Source organism: Macaca fascicularis, chromosome 10 (genome assembly GCF_037993035.2).
Source record: "Macaca fascicularis isolate 582-1 chromosome 10, T2T-MFA8v1.1".
In the NCBI taxonomy this organism is placed as follows: domain Eukaryota; kingdom Metazoa; phylum Chordata; class Mammalia; order Primates; family Cercopithecidae; genus Macaca; species Macaca fascicularis.
This window is the reverse complement of record NC_088384.1, coordinates 98,168,333-98,187,560: the sequence shown is the minus strand read 5'-3', so window position 1 is coordinate 98,187,560 and position 19,228 is coordinate 98,168,333. Positions and strand designations below refer to the sequence as shown.

The following is a 19,228-nucleotide window of genomic DNA, read 5'->3' as shown; positions in this document are numbered from 1 at the left end:
CAGCAATGACCAAGAGCTGCTCATGGTGAAGCAATAGGCAGAGGCTGGGGTTCCACCCACACTACTCTCTCATTTTCTCCTGGTGCCCCTGGTCCTTTATGGGACCGCTGGAGTTTGGAGTAGCACAGTTAGAAATACTTTCTGTGCAGGAAGGTGAAACACTGGAGAGTCAACAGTGGTATAACACAGCCAGGGTTCCTGTTAGAAAGCTGGGTCTAGAGGCTGGGCATGGTGGCTTATGCCTGTAATCCCAGCACTATGGGAGGCCAAGGCAGGAGGACTCCTTGAGGCCAGGAGTTCATGCCCAGCCTGGGCAACACCATGAGACCCTGTCTCTACAAAAAAAAAAAAAAATTAGCCAGGCATGGTGCTGTGTGTCTACAGTCCCAGTTACTCAGGAGGCTGAGGCAGGAGGATTGCTTGGGCACTGCAAGGCTAAAGTGAGCTATGATCCCGCCACTGCATTCCAGCCTGGGTGACAGTGCAAGAACCCATCTCCCTTTTTTTTTTTTTTTCGAGACTGACTCTTACTCTGTCATCCTGACTGGAGTGCAGTGGTGCAATCTTGGCTCACTGCAACCTCTGCCTCCCAGGTTTGAGCGATTCTCATGCCTCAGCCTCCCATGTAGCTGGGATTACAGGCATGTGCCAACATGCCTGGCAAATTTTTGTATTTTTAGTAGAGACGGAGTTTCACCATATTGGCCAGGCTGGTCTCAAACTCTTGATCACAAGTGTTCCACCTACCTCGGCCTCCCAGAGTGCTGGGATTACAGGCGTGAGCCACCGCATCTGGCTGACCCCATCTCTTAAAAAATAAATTTAAAAAACTCAAAAAAAAGGTAAGAATAAAAAAGCCAGGTCTGGGGATCAGTGCAGGTAACAAGCTGGAGGAAAGACATGCAAACCAGGAGACCGGGGAGGAGAATGTTGCAAATATGCAGAAAATAAAGGTAGTTATCTGAACTGCAGAAGTGGCCAGGAGGTGAGAGGATTGGAATTGATCATGAAAACATTTCCAGACTTAAGTCCACAAGGTTTAGGGAGAGAGTGCAGGTGGGAGGTGAATGAGAAGGAAAGTTGCAGAAAATGGCAGGATGTTGAGTCTGGGCAATTAGGCATCCGGAGATATAACTGGTGAAAATATGAAAGGCAGGAAGGTGGGGGAAGGCAGCGAGAAGAGCAGATGAGCAGGGGATGAAATTGAGTGCACCTTGGGATGTGCCTGTGAGAGATGTTCCGGAGAGAGTCCATTGATTCACATTGATTCAGGCAACCCATATTTGTTGGGCATCTGCTATTTGCTGGAAGCTATTCTAGGTGCTTGGAATGCATCACTGAGCAACACAAAGAGAGGCATAAAAAAAACTCTCATCTCTCATGCAACTTCTATTCTAAAGGGGGAGACAGATAATAAGCAACACACACTCTCTAATGTGCTCAATTATAAGTTAGAAGGTGACACGAGTGTTTGGAAAAAGGTAAGAGGACAGGGTAGTAAAGATCAGAATGGTGGATCTGGGACATAGGATGTCACTGCAATAGGATTGTCAAGGTGGGCCCTATGGAGAAGAAAACATTTGAACACAGACCTGAAGGAGGTGAGAGAGTGAGCCATGTGACTCTCAGGGGGCATCGCAGGCAGAGGGAACACCTGCATCCAGGCTGCAGGGCAGGCATGCACCTGGTGCCCTTGAGGAATAGCACAAAGGCCATGGGCAGAGCAGTGGCAGAGTAGCACAAGTGTGGGGAAAGCAGTGGAAGGTGAAGTCAGAGGGCCATGGAAGACATAGAAGAACTTGGGCTTTCATTCTCAGAGAAACAGAGAGCCATGCACATGTTTGAAGGAGAGGAGCAACATAATTTGCCTTTTTTAATAAAAGCATCCCTCTGGCTGCTGTGTTGAGAATAGATTGTTGGTGCAAGGATGGGGAAGAGTGGTTTCTGAAATGGAAGCAGAGAGAACAGACAAGAGACTACTGTGATAATGCAGGTGGCAGGTGAGGTTGGTTGAACCGGGAGGTAGCAATGGAGTGGATTCTGAAGGTAAAGCCAACAACACACCCAGATAGATTGACTATGGAATAAGAGAGAGAAAGAGGAATCAAGGACCAGGTGTGCCTGTAATCTTACTTAGCACTTACCACTTGAGACCACAAGTAAAAGACCATCCTGGACAACACAGTAACACCCTGTCTCTACAAAATAATTTTTTTTTTAGATGGAGTCTCACTCTGTTGCCCAGGCTGGAGTACAGTGGCGCGATCTCAACTCACTGCCACCTCCTGGGTTGAAGCAATTCTCCTGCCTCAGCCTCCCAAGTAGCTGGGATTACAGACGTGAGCCACCACAGCCAGATAATTTTTGTATTTTTAGTAGAGATGGGGTTTCACAATGTTGGCCAGACTGGTCTCAATCTCCTGACCTCAGGTGATCTGCTGATCTTGGCCTCCCAAAGTGCTGGGATTACAGGCATGAGCCACTGCGCCCAGCCCTACAAAATAATTTTAAATGAACTGGGCATGGTGCTCCATGCCTGTAATCCTAGCTACTTGGGAGGCTGAGGCAGGATTACTTGAGCCTAGGAGATCAAAGCTGCAGAGAGCTGTGATCACACCACTGCACTCTAGCCTAGGGTGACAAAGTAAGACCCTGTCAAAAAAAAAAAAAAAAGAGGAATGAAGGATAATTCCAAGGATTGGGGCCTGAGCAATAGAAGGTTAGAAACTGAGATAACTATAAAAAATGAATGAATTCTCATAAAACAGAGTTCTGGAACATTCCCTGGGGAGTTTTGGAGTCCAAAGGCATCACCACCCTATGCTTTTGGCTGAAGAAATAAAACAGTGAACTCAGCTCATGAGCCTGGGTGTGAAGTCTGGCCTGCAAAACACTGTTTGCTCTTCTCTTTTTCAACATCCCTTTCTGCAAAACCAGAGCTCAGGCACAGAGGACGACTTTCAAAGAACTTCACTTTGGGACATATAAAACCTTGAAACAAAGATCAAGGTCATTGGCTATAGCTCCCCCTTTCAGGGTGGGTCCTGAGTGAATGAAGAATCTTTCAGGCCCAGATGTTGGTACAGAGTTGAAAACTGATATTCTAAATGCAAAAACATCAGGCTCAGAAGTACCCTGAGGTTGGCTGCCATATGCAGCTGGCAAGCATTCCCTGAAACCGGCAGATGAATAGAGCACTTATTGATATAAATATCATCACCGCAGCAGCTGGGAGCCTTATGAAAATAAACAATGACACAGCATGAGCATCAGAAAAGCCACCCTCGGCACCTGGAGGGGCGGTTCTTTGAAGTGGCATCAGCATCTGTCTGCCTGCATGCTCATGCCAAGGCAGCCTCCAAGCTAGCCCAGCCTGGTAACATGGACAGGTCTGCCTTAGGACCTCAGCATTGCTAGGTCATTCCTGAGAGGACCGATGCCACCTCCTGTGGTTTGCCTGGGAACCATAAGGGCGTATTTTGGGGATTGGGCAGGGCTACCTGTAAGTTGCAGCAAAATAAGAAGACGGTGTGATCTCTCACAGGGCCTTTTTTTTTTTTTTTTTTTTCCCCCCCACACTGCTGGCCAAAATCTGCCCCTGCTCAGAATCTTACACTACTTCACTCAATCAGCCCCAAATATTCTTTCATTCTCTGCAGTGGTTGCTGTCCAAAGGTAATTATGATCAATGAGGGCTCAAAATAAAGGCTTTCAAACTTTTGCATTCAACCTTACAGATTTTTCTAACTCTTTAGGACTCCAAATATCTGTGGTCAGATTTGTGGGGTAAAATCCTAGAACCACGCCAGCCAGCAAAGCATGCTGTCACTTCTCAGACGCAGCAGAAAGAACATTTTCAACCACATCCAACAGCATTGACAAGATCTTTTCCATCTTTGTGGTCTTTATGGATAGGCCAGAGTCCATGGAGACCAGACGTCAGAAAGAAGCCCTCCTTGCAGTCATGCCACACTCACCATACTGTTTAGAGAGCTCAGGGGATCCTCCACACCAGCCACAGGGTAGGGCTGTATGGTGGCCAGAATCATGGCCCCACCAAAGGTGTCCACATCCTAACCCCTGAGACCTATGAATGTGCTATGGCACCTGGTGTATGGTGCATACAGGGATGTTTCTTTACTTTAAAACAAGTAAGAGCCCATAACTTATATAAAGGCTGAGTTGCTCAGTTCTGAGGCTCCCACTGTGGAAAGTTGAGAGATCAGGGATGCAAAGCCTTTTGGAAAGGTGAGGGTGCCTGAGTGCAAGGATAATGGGGGCTGTGATGGATTCCTATGGAAGTGAGAGAGGCAAGCTCCTCATTCTCCCAGGAGAAAAGCAGGGTGCTATTTCAGAGATGTCCCTTGCTGCCATTGTGCCTCTAGGGCAAATAGCAACTCCTAATATCCCCATTTTCAGTCTGAGCTTGTGAAAACACAGCCTAACACACCAGCAAAGTATGCAAAATACCCAACTTGCATCTCAGCCAGCCTCAGATCTGACTTTGCAAGGGGCTGTGTCTCTGTCTCTGTCCCCACCAGAATGGTAGGGGTAACAGTAAAATAACAAGTCTGGGGTCAAGAGACCTGAGTTCAAATTGCAGCCTTGGTACTTACTCACTGTGTTGCCCTGAGCCAGGTCCTTTACTTTCTCCAAGTCTTAATGTTATCCTTGGTTAATTATAACCTAGATGTTAGCCAAGTTCACTCTGTCTTTGAAGATTTAAATAAAATTTGCTCTGTTCCCTACTCCCTATCCTGTGGGAAAACCCACAGTCCATCCCCAATATTTCTGATAATTCTGAGGGGGTCGTATTCTCATGTTCACTTCCAAGTTTCAGCTGAGGCTTTAGTCAGAGGAATATGAGCTTCAGATCCCATCAATGCCCATGACTTAAAGTTGAACATCACACATCCTCGTTCTGAAGCCCCATCTTGCCTCCTCGACCCTCGCTAGCAGTAACACGTCTTCCCCTGACCCTGTTGCCCAAACCATTTTCTTCCCCTGTTTACCTCCTCTCCCATACCTCCCTCTCCCATCCTCTCCCCAAAAGCTGTTCCTTTCTTAAGCTGCAAAATCCAGCCGTCTCCTTAGTACCTCTTTCTAAAACCTGCTCTGAGCCTTGCCTCCCGTCCCCAAGACTCTCCTGTAGGTATATTCCTAAACTCCAACCCTTCCTTCCCAGAAACAAATTCTGATGCAGCTGTTATTAAGAGTAAGTTTCCACCCACTACATGGAGATTGCATTACGGAACTTCACGGGACTATTGGGAGGATACACTGAGGAGAGATGTGTGAATGTGCTTTGATCAATCGATCCCTCTCTCTCCCTCTCTCTGTTCCCCTGTCCCTGTCCCTGTCTTCTTTATGCCTTCACTCACAGTCTGACTTCCTTAACTGGACATAGTATCAAAGCCAATTTTATAATCACTGATGTCGAATTTTAAAACCAATTCAGGAAACTTACATTTCTCTCTTTAAAATACCAATTCAGGCCGGGCGCGGTGGCTCAGGCCTGTAATCCCAGCACTTTGGGAGGCCAAGACGGGCGGATCACGAGGTCAGGAGATCGAGACCATCCTGGCTAACACAGTGAAATCCCGTCTCTACTAAAAAATACAAAAAACTAGTCAGGCGAGGTGGCGGGGGCCTGTAGTCCCAGCTACTCGGGAGGCTGAGGCAGGAGAATGGCGTAAACCCGGGAGGCGGAGCTTGCAGTGAGCTGAGATCCAGCCACTGCACTCCAGCCTGGGCGACAGAGCGAGACTCCGTCTCAAAAAAAAAAAAAATTCATTTCACCTTTAGGTGACCTGGGATCGATTTCTTCACTCTGGGTCACAGGGGCCTTAATAAATAGAGTCCTTCATTTCTAACACTATGATATTACTTGGCCTTTCCATTTTATCAAAGTATTTTTAATTAAAGAAAGGCATAACTAAGGTGTACTGAAATATGCTCTAAAAATGTTTATTCCAAAAATAGACCCATATGCTAGTTTTCATTCAATTCATCAGAGCATGTTTATTCCAGTGACTAACCAGTTTTCTGATTCCCTCAGCAAGAAAAACATGTTTAACGCATGAGGCTACCTCTGTATTTGTTATATATCACGCGTGAACTTACACCCCCCAAGGACATCTTTTCATGGTCCAAACAACTATGGAGAGCACTACGTGGAATAATGTATGGCAGCTGTTCCAGGGCTGTCCACACAGGCTTCACAATTTTGCTTGGTTTAACTTGTTCTGACAAAAGACATCAAAAGTCCCCTCTGTTTTTTTGGAAGAAGCATGATTATTTCTAAATCATTAACAAGTGGACTGACTTCCTCTCCCGGTGTGTTCATTGCCACTACCTGTATGTATCTGCAGTGGTAAAGCCCTCCCTTCACCTTTCACCCTCAGACCACTACAAAAGAAAGGGTAGGAGAGAGTACTTACTAGGCAACGAGGTGGAAAAAGTCAGTTGGTCTAGACTCTTGGCTGAAGAATTTGAATCTATTCTTGGATCAGCCAACTTCACAAGTTTTCCATCTAAGGAAGAAAATGCCAAGGTTGCATTGAGTGTTAAGTGTGGCTTTCAGGTCAGCTAGGTTCTCATGATCTTAAAGAAGCAAGTAGGCTTCCTAGAATTCACATTTCCAGAGCCTTAAGAAACCATAAGCTTTCCCTCCCAAGGAGTTGTATAAATCGCAGATGCTTATGTGCTTATATGAAAAGTCTGGCTCCTCCACTCACATTTGTGATCTCTGTTCCATGTCTATGTGAGCCAGGGAGCCAAGCTCAGTTCCTTGCTGGTTTCTGCAAGAAATACATGCACAGTATGCATTTTACATGCTATTAGGAATGTATGGAATATTCTAGAGGTTAGGAGCAGGGTTATGTGACACATTGAGTTGCCTTTTATACCTCATTGGTTCTACAATGATCCCAACCTTCCTCTTTTATCTTCTGGGTCATTCAGCTCATCAGAGCAACCTACAGATCTCTGTTTTTTGGCATGCAGTATCGCATATCTAGGATGCTACTCATCTTCACAGCTACCCCAAGCTGGCTGATCCAGAATTTTCACAAGGGCAGTCCTTTGGGTATTATCCTAAAGAGAAATTTTCATAAGAGCTACTAAGTGGAGAAAAAAATCTTCTATTTATCCATCTTGTTTTGAGGAACCCTCCCCCATACTGCCTAATAATCACAGCTTACATTTATTGAGTGCTTGCTAGATACAGATCCCTATGCTAAGTAGACATTAAAATTCACAGCCACTCATAACAAACTGGAAAAGCTAAGAGATGTAGCCAAGCCATTCAACTAGAAAGTGATAGAGCCAGGATTGGAATCCAGAAACCCCAATGCATTTTCCCACCTTTTGCTATACAACATAAGCAAACCAAAATGGTGGCATCCATTCAGGTGCAGCCACAGCACTTGAACACCAGGACAGTCTTGAGCTAAACCACAGAGGATATTTCTTGTTGATGAGAATCATTTCTGAGCCCCAAAGGGTAAGTGGGAAGAGAAAACATGGCCTCTCTGCTTTCTTTCTCTTATTTCCCATGTCTAGAGTATATGCAATGTCCTGGGCTGCAGAGAGAGACCCTGATGATCCCTAGCAGCTCAAACACCGCATATGCCAGCACATCACCCTTCTGAATGTCACCCACCCTGCTGCTGCTGTAGTCTCACAAATTAGGGCGCCCAAGTGAAAGGATGACTCTGATTAAGGATTGGAAAAGCCTGCAACCTTCCCCAGCCCTCTGGGCATTATGAGAGAGTGACCCAGAAAATCGAATGCAGAGAAGGGTCCCGAAATATAGGAGTCTTGTTTGAGGCATAGTAGAATCTATTAGCTTGAGAAATTGGTCTGGAAATCTTATTAAAAGAGACAAATCATTCCACATTCTCTCCAGACTGAAGATATTGGGGATAATAGGCTTTCCCTGATTTGGATCCATGTACCTCATGTCAGGATCACAGCCAAACTCTGGGAACGCTAAATTCAGTGCAGGTGATAAAGGCAATTATTTTTTTAATGGGCAGTTCTGATTAATTCTGGTTTCTCTGACCAACCATAGACCTATTTGTACCAGTCTCTCATTACTGTGAAGGTTGCAAGGCGGAAGAGCCAATGGCAAAGAGAAATGAAGTTCAAATTGTGGATTTGTCATTATTGTACAGCTCAGCAGATGGTTGTCCAGCCATGGAGGCCTCTGTGACCAGCACCCCGACAACACACACATACACACACACACACTCAGAGCTCCTTTCTCACTATGCTTGGTTAACCCCCAGTGGAGGTGCCAGGAAAGCAAGGCATCATTGCATTCTGAAGCTTAACCTTGCATACTTATGCTATTTATCAAGGGTGATAAGAAGAATCCTTCAAATTTATATATGATAGCTATTACCATTATTATTTTTGTTGAGTACTGATGGGTTCAATAATGGTATGAATCACTGGAATTTAGTAAATGCTTATTCCATGCCTGGCACTGTGTAAGGGCTTTATTTACATGAATTATGTCCTTTATCCTCAGAACAACCCTATAAAGCAGGGGTTGCCAAACTTTTTCTGTGAAGAGCCAGATAGGAAATATTTCAGGATTTGCAGGCTATATGGTCTTTGTTACAACTACCCAACTCTGTGGGTGAAGCATGAAAGCAATTGTGGACAATACATAAATGAATAAGTGTAGCTGTGTTTCAGCAAAGTTTTATATGCAAAAATAGGCAGCTGGCTGGGTTGGTCTGTGGGCAATAGTATGCCAGCTGCTGCTATAAGGTGAATGTTCCTAAGCTAGAACTTGGGGTATCCACAGCTAAGAAGGTGGGAAACATGAGTTTCCATCTCCTACATCCTTCCTGCTCACTGCTCTTCCCTTATAATTCTAGTTCTAGAGGAAGAAAAGAATGAAGATATTTTCACATGTGACTTCTCAGGGTGAGATGGCTGTTCTTCAGCCACAAAGTAGAGAGCAAGCACCCCTTTCAATGAAAACCCTGCATCTGTAGGGGTATGGGTCACTTCTGTCAATCTAGCCCCCTATTTGCAAGCTTGGGGTAGCCTGAACCCAGGCCCCCCGATGAGACTCAATCCCAAACTGCTCTCAGAAGCCTTGGGGGGTCTGTCTTTGTGAATCTTGGCTATATCTTCAGGGCAACCCCCCAATGAAGGGTCTAACACATGGCCTCTTTCTTCATGTTGGCATGGTCCTCAGTGAGCCAGTGAGCCTGCAGCCCCAATCTTGACTCTCCTCTGTACCCCAGCAATGGGACCTGCAGACCTAGGCAGGGTCCATCTCTGTGCCCCTTGGGAACCAGGAACTGGAGGGAGCATGCCTTGCTCTTCTCTGCAGCTACACACCCCACCCCCTACCACAACATTCTCTCCTCAACTAAAGTTATCTAGTGGCTCAACAGAGACAAAGGTACAAGCAGCAAGGTATCCTTCTTTTTTTTTTTTTTTTTAGATGGAGTCTTGCTCTGTTGCCCAGGCTGGAGTGCAGTGGCATGATCTCAACCCACTGCAACCTCTGTCTCCTGGGTTCAAGTGATTCTCCTGCCTCAGCCTCCTGAGTAGCTAGGATTACAGGTGCCTGACACCATGCCTGGCTTATTTTTGTATTTTTAGTAGAGACAGGATTTCACCATCTTGGCCAAGCTGGTCTTGAACTCCTGACCTCATGATCCACCCACCTTGGCCTCCCAAAATGCTGGGATTACAGGCGTGAGCCACCACACCCAGCCTCCACCTCTTCTTCTCAATGACCCCTGAAGCTTAAAGAATAATTTATGGCCAGGTGTGGTGGCTCACACCTGTAATCCCAGCACTTTGGCAGGCCAAGGTGGGCAGATCATGAGGTCAGGAGATCAAGACCATCCTGGCTAACACGGTGAAACTCTGTCTCTACTAAAAATACAAAAAAAAAAAAAAAAAAAGCCAGTATGATCACACGTGCCTGTAGTCCCAACTACTTGGGAGGCTGAGGCAGGAGAATCGCTTGAACCCGGGAGGCAGAGGTTGCAGCGAGCCGAGATAACACCACTGCACTCCAGCCTGGGTAACAGAGACTCCATCTCAAAAAAAAAGATCTTATACTAGGTTTTCTCAGTCTCTGCAGTATGGATATTTGGGGCCACATAACTCTCGGGGGGAGCTAATCTGTGCATTGCAGGATGTTTAGTAGCATCCTCTCCTCACTAAATGCCCATAGCAACCCCCAGGTGTGACAATCAAAATGTCTTCAGACATTGCCAGACGTCCCCTGGGAAACAAAACAGCCTCCAACTGAGAACCACTGTCTTAAACTGAAGGTCAATCATTGCCTTTTGCTCTCAGCTGTAGGTTCTAATTTCCAATTCCAGATAAATAGAAAAAATCACAGGCAAGATCTGTTAGCACCATGTGACATTAACTTTCGGTGCAAAGTAAGCATAATTATCCCCACTATACCTATGAGAAAACTGAGGCCTGGGCTGCACAGCTAGTAAGCACCAGAGCCCAGATTTGGACCAAGGCTGCCTGAGGTCAAACCCCTATATTTTTTATACTACTTCTGACCTGATCATGAATGAACCCTATGAAGGTTTTCCTGGAATGAGGAAGAGTTTGCCATGATTTGCATGGTGAAAAGAAAACTAGATTGTACTTGCCCTTTCTTTAGCATGTTCTATCTAATCCTGACAGCAGGGCTTAGAGGTAGATATTATTCTCCCCATTTTACAGATGAGGAAACTCAGGTTCAGCAAACCTAACAAATGGTTTGAAATCAGCATAGCAAAGATTTGTAAGCCCAGTGTTTCTGTGCTCAAAGCCTTGATATTTCAACACCAGAAAAAGTGGGTGGCTGGTCCCTAAAGGGGAAACTGAATCTAATTTCCTACATAATACTCTACCTTTCTGGTCAATGTGTCCTGCCAGCCATAAGAAAAGCTTGGTGATGGCTGGGCGCAGTGGCTCACACCTATAATCCTAGCACTCTGGGAGGCTCAGATGGGTGGATCACTCGAGGTCAGGAGTTCAAGACTAGCCTGGCCAACATGGCAAAACCCCATCTTTACTAAAAATAGCCAGGCATGGTGGCAGGCGCCTATAATCCCAGCTACTCAGGAGGCTGAGACAGGAGAATCACTTGAACCTGGGAGGCAGAAGTTGCAATGAGCCGAGATTGTGCCACTGCATTCCAGGTTGGGCAACAAGAAAACAAGAGTGATACTCCATCTCAAAAAAAAAAAAAAAAAGAAAAGAAAGAAAAGCTTGTTGATACATGAGACTTTGATACCCACCCTCTTGCCTTTGACCTCCTTTTGTGACCTCTTTCCTTATCCCAGTTCTGTATGCAGTACTGGCCTGAGAAGACCTCCGGGTGCTACGGGCCCATCCAGGTGGAGTTCGTCTCTGCAGACATCGACGAGGACATCATCCACAGAATATTCCGCATCTGTAACATGGCCCGGGTAAGTACACGGCCACCATTGCTTGCTGAGCCCCTCCTCCCCAAGACAGATGGAGGCTGCTGAGAGAGGATCCCGCTGAGCCAGCCAAGAGTCTGTGTTGTGCTCTCCTGATGATTTCTTCCTTGAGGAAGTGATGCCTGTGCTGATTCCGGCTCCAGACTCAGCAATGACTTCAACACATAGAGATGCAACGAGCGACATCCAACTTGCCATCTGCCTGTTTCCTGACACACTTGCTGCCGTGTAGACAAAACTTCTTAGACATTAGATCTTCCCCACTGTGTCTCTGTACTGGCATGAGTTGATGCAGCCTTTGATTGGATCCCATAAGCTTTGGGCCAGGCACTGCCAACACCTAGATGAAAAGTGATTACTTACTTCCATGAGGATATTCACTGGCTGAGCAGAGTAGTGGGTGGGAGGGGCAGATTAGCAATCTATGAAATGGTTGCTAACACAGTTTTGGTCACTACTTGGGGCCCAGGATGAAAGGAGCTCAGCACCTCCCCTGCCCCTCAGCTCAGAGTTCATTGTCTATTGAGAAAGTGAGACATGTTCTGGCACATGAGCCTCAGGGAGAAAGAACTCCGCCCAACAGTCAGGGAAGGCTTTCCTAAAGAAAGGGACATTTAAATTGGGTTTTGAAGGCTGAGTAGGAGTTTTTTAGGTACAAAAGGGGGTCAGGGCAGTCACGGCAAGAGAGTCTGTGTGCATGAAGGAATAGAAGTAGTCATGGGGACTCTCCCCATGAGGACATGGCTTAGATCCCGCTTGGTCTGTCTTCCACTATGATGCTGCAGTCCCCAGGGTATCTGCAAGGTGCGTGTCCCCAGGCATCCCCACCAGAACAGCCCTAACAGCCTCTCTGTTCTCAGCCACAGGATGGTTATCGTATAGTCCAGCACCTCCAGTACATTGGCTGGCCTGCCTACCGGGACACGCCCCCCTCCAAGCGCTCTCTGCTCAAAGTGGTCCGACGACTGGAGAAGTGGCAGGAGCAGTATGACGGGAGGGAGGGACGCACTGTGGTCCACTGCCTGTGAGTACTAGGGAGGTGTCACCAGGGCAATAGGATGGTGGGTGATAAAGCATCCTTGCAGATGCTGCTGGCCACATACACCAGTCCTAGGCAGGCCTGGCTATACCACAACTCAACATCCCTCAAAGGCTAGTGGCAGTGCACTCAAAGGAATTATGATCCTTTAATGGAACAGGGCTGCCAGTTTGTTGTCCTGAACTAATATATGGCATATGATTGATGCAAAACCTGGTAGTCTTTCCACAAACATGAGAGGAGGTGGCAGACCATGTTCCAACGCTTGCAATAATAAGGTGAGCCCCATTTTCCAATAAGAGGCATGATATGCCCTGATAGTCACAAGAAAACCCAGGACAAAGTGGGTTCCACTGACCAGAACCTCCTTTGTTATTTCCCGAGGAAGAAGAAGAAGGAGAGAAAAGGGAAGGTGTTGATTATGAGAGCTTAATTTAATCCAGACATTTTAAATGAATCATCTCTATCCATTTGTGAAGTAGATAATTATCATTTTGTAGTGAGAAAACTGAGGTGCAGGCAGGGTAAGGTCATCAGGAATCAAGGGTGGGGCTATGGCTTGCATTCCCTGGCCTCTAAGCTAATGCACCATTGATTAACCCACACTGTCTCTGAGTAAACCAAAGGACTTGTCTACTATGCCTACTTCTCTACGATGGGTTTAGAGGGATCACAGGACAAAAAGAGCATGAGGGAAAGGCACTGCCCTGAGGGACTGATAGACAGATGTGAAGGACTCTGGGAACACTATTGCACAGGGGCACAGTGAGCTCCAGACCAGCTGTGTTTATACCCCCATTGCTGGGGTGAACTGCAGACTTTACCTCCTGTCTTTGAATGGACATTGTCCAGTCTAATGAATTCTGATGTCATTACGTGGGGTGGAGGTCAGGACCTCGAGAGGACAGTGGCTGACAAAGGGTCCAATGTCAAGAAAATCACTGAATTTTATAAGCCTCAGTTTCCTCATCTGTTCAATGGGTATGTGGAATTAGACAATCTTCAGACCCTATAGTGCTTTGGCATGAAATAGAAAGTAAACACACTTTATCTGCCAACATGACCAAGAATGTCATGGTAGCAAATATGCAAATGTTGTCAATGTAATTACTTAAAAGAGCAAGTGTCACAGAACCTATCCTAGGAGTACAGAGTGACCACAGAGGGTTCTACGAAGTCTGACACCCAAAACAAATCTGCAGCCATAACAGCTATGTGTGAAATATTTGATTCACAGTCACTCACTTTGCTTCTTAGAACTTCAACGATTTGAGGAAAAGTCATTGAGAAGGCCTCTCTCTTTAAAAATGTTATGTTAAAGGAAATTTGAACCAAGGTCTTCTCTTTCTCAGAACAAATATTTCTGGAGCTAGTGGAGGCACTGATAATATCTGACTGACCTCAGAATTGAGGTCAATCTTTTCAAAACCAGCTAATTATTCTCCCTCTCAAACAGGTGGTGCATGCACATGTTAGGAAAGTCAGAGAGCTTAAAGGAGGTTAAACATACAGACACATAGAGATGCACACACAGAGCTTCAGGGCCACCACCTGCAGCAGATATTCCTTTCCAGAGGAAGCAAATCTCAGGCTAGAGTTCAGGAAGACACTACGTGGTGTCCCAAGTCAGGTTGATGGGTGGCATCAGCCAAGCCCAGGTGGCTCTGCCCACATCCCAGAAACTAGCAGCTGGTTTCCTGCCAGCTAATCCCTGCTGCCTCCAGATGCCCAGATGCCTCCCACACATTCAGGTGACCTTATCTTAGCACCCATCTTTCAGGGTCTCAGACCACCAGGCCCTGAGACCCTGTGCCTACTCACCTCTTCCCTTTGGACACTGTTATTCTTGCTTCAGAAATGATAGAATCTTCTTTCGCAGGAGACCTTACTCTCTCTCTCTCTCTCATGTTTGTTTTTTAGCCTGTTTTTGTTTTGTTTTTGTTTTCGTTTGCAATAGTGTCTTTATCTATGTCCTTTCTAGCCAAGGTGGCCAGTAGTTTGAACCAAAGGAAGGTACAGGGACATTCTTCTACCAACAGGGACCTTGGTTTTCTCAAGAGTCACAGACGCCATAACAGACCCTGAAATGCAGGCACCAGTCAGGGAATGGAAAGCAACTCTCTGTACTTGAAACATCTGGTCACTGCGTATCCTGTAGATAAAACATCTGGGAGATTGACTGAGTGCCTTAGTTTCCGTCCAGATGTTCTTTAGACACAGACCATTACATGAAATCATTAGTTGCTCTTGGCAACATGCCCAGGAGTTCTGAATCAGGCATATTCCTACAGGGACTCTCTGTAAAGCGTTTGAAGGGTGTTTCCATGAAGATGACTTATGGAATTTCAGAAAGGAATAACAGACATAGCTCTGCCACGAACCTTCTATCCCTAGACTCAAGATCAGTAGCATCTTGCTTAAACCAAGGTGTATAGTAGACACCTGTCATTTTAAGATAAAGCCTATCAGGCCCAGTTCCTCCCTCCAAGTTCCTACCTCCAAGCTTGGGCTGGCTGACCCTAGGCTAACAGAGTATTGCTGTCCTTAGTGGAGGATGGGAAGAACTAGTAGGAAAATCACTTGGAAATTTTCATTGTCTTTATTGGATGTTTAAGTGGACCCACAGCATCCTTTTGGACATGGATGCAAGCATCAGCAAGGATGCAGGTGTCACATGTACAAAGACACAGTACTGTCCTGCCCTTGGCGTTTGGGTGAGTGTGCCCCGAGTGACTGTAACATGCTCATAGAACCAAGAAACGTCAAGCTAATTGAACTTTCAAAGGTCATCTAGTCCAACCCCTTCATTATATGAGTGAGGAACTTGGGGCCCAGACAGAGGAAGTGACTTGCCCAAGGTCAAAGGAAGTTAATGGCACAGAGTCAAACCATAACTCATGGCTCAGGCTAAAGCCTGCACCATTCATTGCCTTGCCTTGTATCTGCCCAGGCAGCTGATCCCTATTTCTACTGATGTACCTTTAGAATCATCAGGTGCCTGGAAGGGACCTAGGAACATGGCTCACCTCTTTGCTCTGTGTTTAGAAACGGGGGAGGCCGTAGTGGAACCTTCTGTGCCATCTGCAGTGTGTGTGAGATGATCCAGCAGCAAAACATCATTGACGTGTTCCACATCGTGAAAACACTGCGTAACAACAAATCCAACATGGTGGAGACCCTGGTGAGTATCCCAAGGACTGTTCTCCAACAGCCAGGGGCTGACTAGTTCCCTTGACCTGGAGAAAATGACATCAAATAGTAAAATCACTCAACAGCTGGCTGCTGATTATATACCTGCAGTCTGTGCCCTTGATATGCACCGTTATCTGCCCTGTGTTTTCCCCTTCCAACCTCCCCAACTTTTCTTTCTTGCAGGAAAATCCAATTATTAATCCTGCTACACCTACTTTGCTTCACTTTCTGCCCATTCCTTAAGACAGTGTCGTTAATTCAGGCTTAAAGGAATGGATTCTGGATTAGTAGAATGTGAAGTATGCTTTCACTTCTGTCTAATTATATTCCAATTAATTTATGCTAATTTTTACAATAGAGAGCATTTGCAGTAGAGAGCACTGTGGAGGCAAGTGCGGCAAAGAGGGCGTGCGGGCCAAGCCCCTGATGGTAAGACCCGGCCGGTACCATGCTGGGCCACTGCACCATGCACGAGGAGCTTTAATATGTCTTTAAACCTACTCCAGGTGTGGTCTTAGTCAAAATGAGGCCCTATTAGCACGTGGGTCACAGACCAGCAGCAGCATCATTACCTGGGAGCTTGTTAGAAATGCAGAATCTTGCGCCCCACTCCAGATTTACTGAATCAGAATGTGCATTTTAAAAAGATTTCTGGCTGCCTTGTATGCACATTACAGTTTGAGAAGCACTGTTGTACAAAACAGTAAAAAAGAAAGGGAATGATGCCAGCTGGGCATTCGAGGAAGCCTGGGTAGAAGCAGCCGTCAAGCGGAATTTTGAAGGATGTCCAGATAGGGGTAATTTTGAGTTGACATAATGTGGATGTAGATAAAGTTTTCTCCAAACTCTGTATCTCTAAACTAAATGCATTTTCCCTTTCCTTTTTCATCTCTCTTGTCTCCTCTTCTCCCTCTCTGCCTCTCCTCCTCTCCGCCTCTCAGGAACAGTATAAATTTGTATACGAGGTGGCACTGGAATACTTAAGCTCCTTTTAGCTCAGTGGGATGGGGAACCTGCCGGAGTCCAGAGGCTGCTGTGACCAAACCCCCTTTTGTGTGAATGGCAGTAACTGGGCTCAGGGGCTCCGAGGTGGTGGCACCCTGCCTGACTCCAAGGAGAAGACTGGTGGCCCTGTGTTCCACGGGGGGCTCTGCACCTTCTGAGGGGTCTCCTGTTGCTGTGGGAGATGCTGCTCCAAAAGGCCCAGGCTTCCTTTTCAACCTAACCAGCCACAGCCACGGGCCCAAGCAGAAGTACACCCACAAGCAAGGCCTTGGATTTCTGGCTCCCAGACCTCCTGCTTTTGTTCTGAGTTTGTGGATCTCGTGGCAAGCCGACTGTGCAGGTGCTGGGGAATGGGAAGCTCCCCTGCCTTCCTTCTCCTTGGGAGTGGAGGAGATGTGTGTTCTGCTCCTCCATGTCATGGAAAAGATTGGGGCTCTTGGGGGTCACTGCTCTGCTGCCCCCTGCAACCTCCTTCAGGGGCCTCTGGCACCAGACATTTGCAGTCTGGACCAGTGTGACCTTACAATGTTCCCTAGGTCACAAGAGAGGCCCCCATCCTCACACCTAACCTGCATGGGGCTTGGCCCACAACCATTCTGTACCCCTTCCCCAGCCTGGGCCTTGACTGTCCAGCATTCACTGGCCGGCCAGCTGTGTCCACAGCACTCTTTGATAAAGGTGTTCTTTGCTTTTTTGTGTGGTCAGTGGGAGAGGGTGGAACTGCAGGGAACTTCTCTGCTCCTCCTTGTCTTTGTAAAAAGGGACCACCTCCCCGGGGCAGGACTCAGGCTGACCTGTAGGATGTAACCCGTGTGTCTCTTTGGTGGTAGCTTTCTTTGGAAGAGACAAACAAGATCTGATTATTTTCCAAAGTGTATGTGAAAAGAAACTTTCTTTTGAGGGGTGTAAAATCTTAGTCTCTTGTGTCAAAAAGAAAGGGGCGGGGGAGTTTGAGTGTGTACCTCTAAGACAAATCTCTCGGGCCTTTTATTTTTTCCTGGCAATGTCCTTAAAAGCTCCCAGCCTGGGACAGCATGCCACTGAGCAAGGGAGAGATGGGCGAGCCTGAAGATGGTCCCTTTGGTTTCTGGGGCAGATAGAGCACCAGCTTTGGGCATAATTTGGCTCTCCAAATTTGAACTCCTTCCTAAAGAAACCCAGCAGCCACCTTGAAAAAGGCCATTGTGGAGCCCATTATACTTTGATTTAAAATAGGTCAAGAGAATCAGGCCCGGAGATCTAGGGTCTTGTCCAAAGTGTGAGTCAGTGAGAGGGAACCAACATTTGCTAAGTCTCTACTGTATGCCAGGGATCATGCTTGGCACTTTCCACAGGACATTCCACTCAGTCCTTAGAACCCCCAGGAGAGAGCTACTGGCTTGTTACCATCCCCATTTGATCATCTCCTCCAATGAGGAAACCCAGGCACCTTCCTCAGTGTTGAAATCCTGGGTTCCAAAGGGGCAGGTAATGGCAGTGAGACTTCTCTGTGCTGTTTTTCTCATGTTCTCTAAGTCAAGCAGTTATTTTATGGAGGGAAAATAAGGCCAGAAACTTCTGAGCAGAGAACTCCTCTACAAATGGAAATTTAGTACTTTCTTCCTGATGCCAGTTCTTCTGGGAAGCCCAGAATTTCATATATATTTTAGTAACACATTCCCAGCTCCCCAGGAAAGCCAGTCTCATCTAATTTCTTAGTCAGTAAAAACAATTCCCTGTTCCCTCAGGCTATGAAGGGACCAGCCAGGGACACTCTCGATCTTGATCTCTAGCCAGTGCTTAGGCCCAGTATCTGACAGCCTCAGGTGGGCTGGGACCGAGGAAGCTCCATCTTGAAGGCTGGTCTAGCCCCAGACAGGGCATGAGGGGCAGAGAACCCAAGAAGGCACAGCTTTGGCCCTCAGGAGCCCACTGTATGCTGGGGAAATTGAACCACGGTGCAGTAGTGTGGAGTGGATGAGTGTTCCATGAGCCTAGGAGCAAGAAAGTCTCTTTGACCTAGGGCTTCCTGGAGAAGGGGACATCCGTTCCTGCTGGGTCTTAACAGGTAGAAAAAGAACAAAAAGGAAACTCAGGCAAAGGGATCCATATGTGCAATGGCAAAGAAATGTGAAAAGGCATCGGGAGGAGCAGTCTGGGGGAGGCCAGCCCAGTGCGGGCACAGCACAACAGGCGGAGCAGCAGGGATGAGCCAGGGTCCAGGAGAGAGAGGCCCATCGCAAGTGCAGACTTTGTCCTATTGGAAACAAGGAGTCCACGGAGCTTTAGAGAGATGTACTCAGCTTCGTGTTGGCAAAGACTCCCTCTGACCAATGGGGCTGCCTCTTTTACTTTCATCAGACACTGTGAAAACATTCCCTTAAGTGTGTACTTTTTAATATCACATCTCTTTGTCTGTCTGCTCACTGTTTTGTTGCTGGAACTAAATATACAGTGGATCATGAGACTCGGATTCTATGAGAAACCCAGGGTCTCTGCTTTACCACGGAGCAGGGTCACCAACCCAGATCTCCAGGCCCAT

The 19,228-nt window shown here is 46.7% G+C and overlaps 1 protein-coding gene across 21 annotated transcripts in view; it reads left to right on the top strand.

The window, feature by feature from the left end:
• Positions 1-18,772, top strand: part of PTPRT (protein tyrosine phosphatase receptor type T) — a 1,114,889-nt gene extending 1,096,117 nt beyond the window's left edge. For all 21 annotated transcript variants that reach the window (XM_074003238.1, XM_005569031.5, XM_005569028.5 and 18 more), the window contains 4 exons: positions 11,331-11,456; positions 12,332-12,495; positions 15,556-15,691; positions 16,644-18,772. In XM_074003238.1, coding sequence (XP_073859339.1) covers positions 11,331-11,456; positions 12,332-12,495; positions 15,556-15,691; positions 16,644-16,697 — 480 coding nt within the window. In that variant the 3' untranslated portion in view covers positions 16,698-18,772. The remainder of the gene's footprint in view (positions 1-11,330; positions 11,457-12,331; positions 12,496-15,555; positions 15,692-16,643) is intronic.
• Positions 18,773-19,228: the final 456 nt, after the last annotated feature.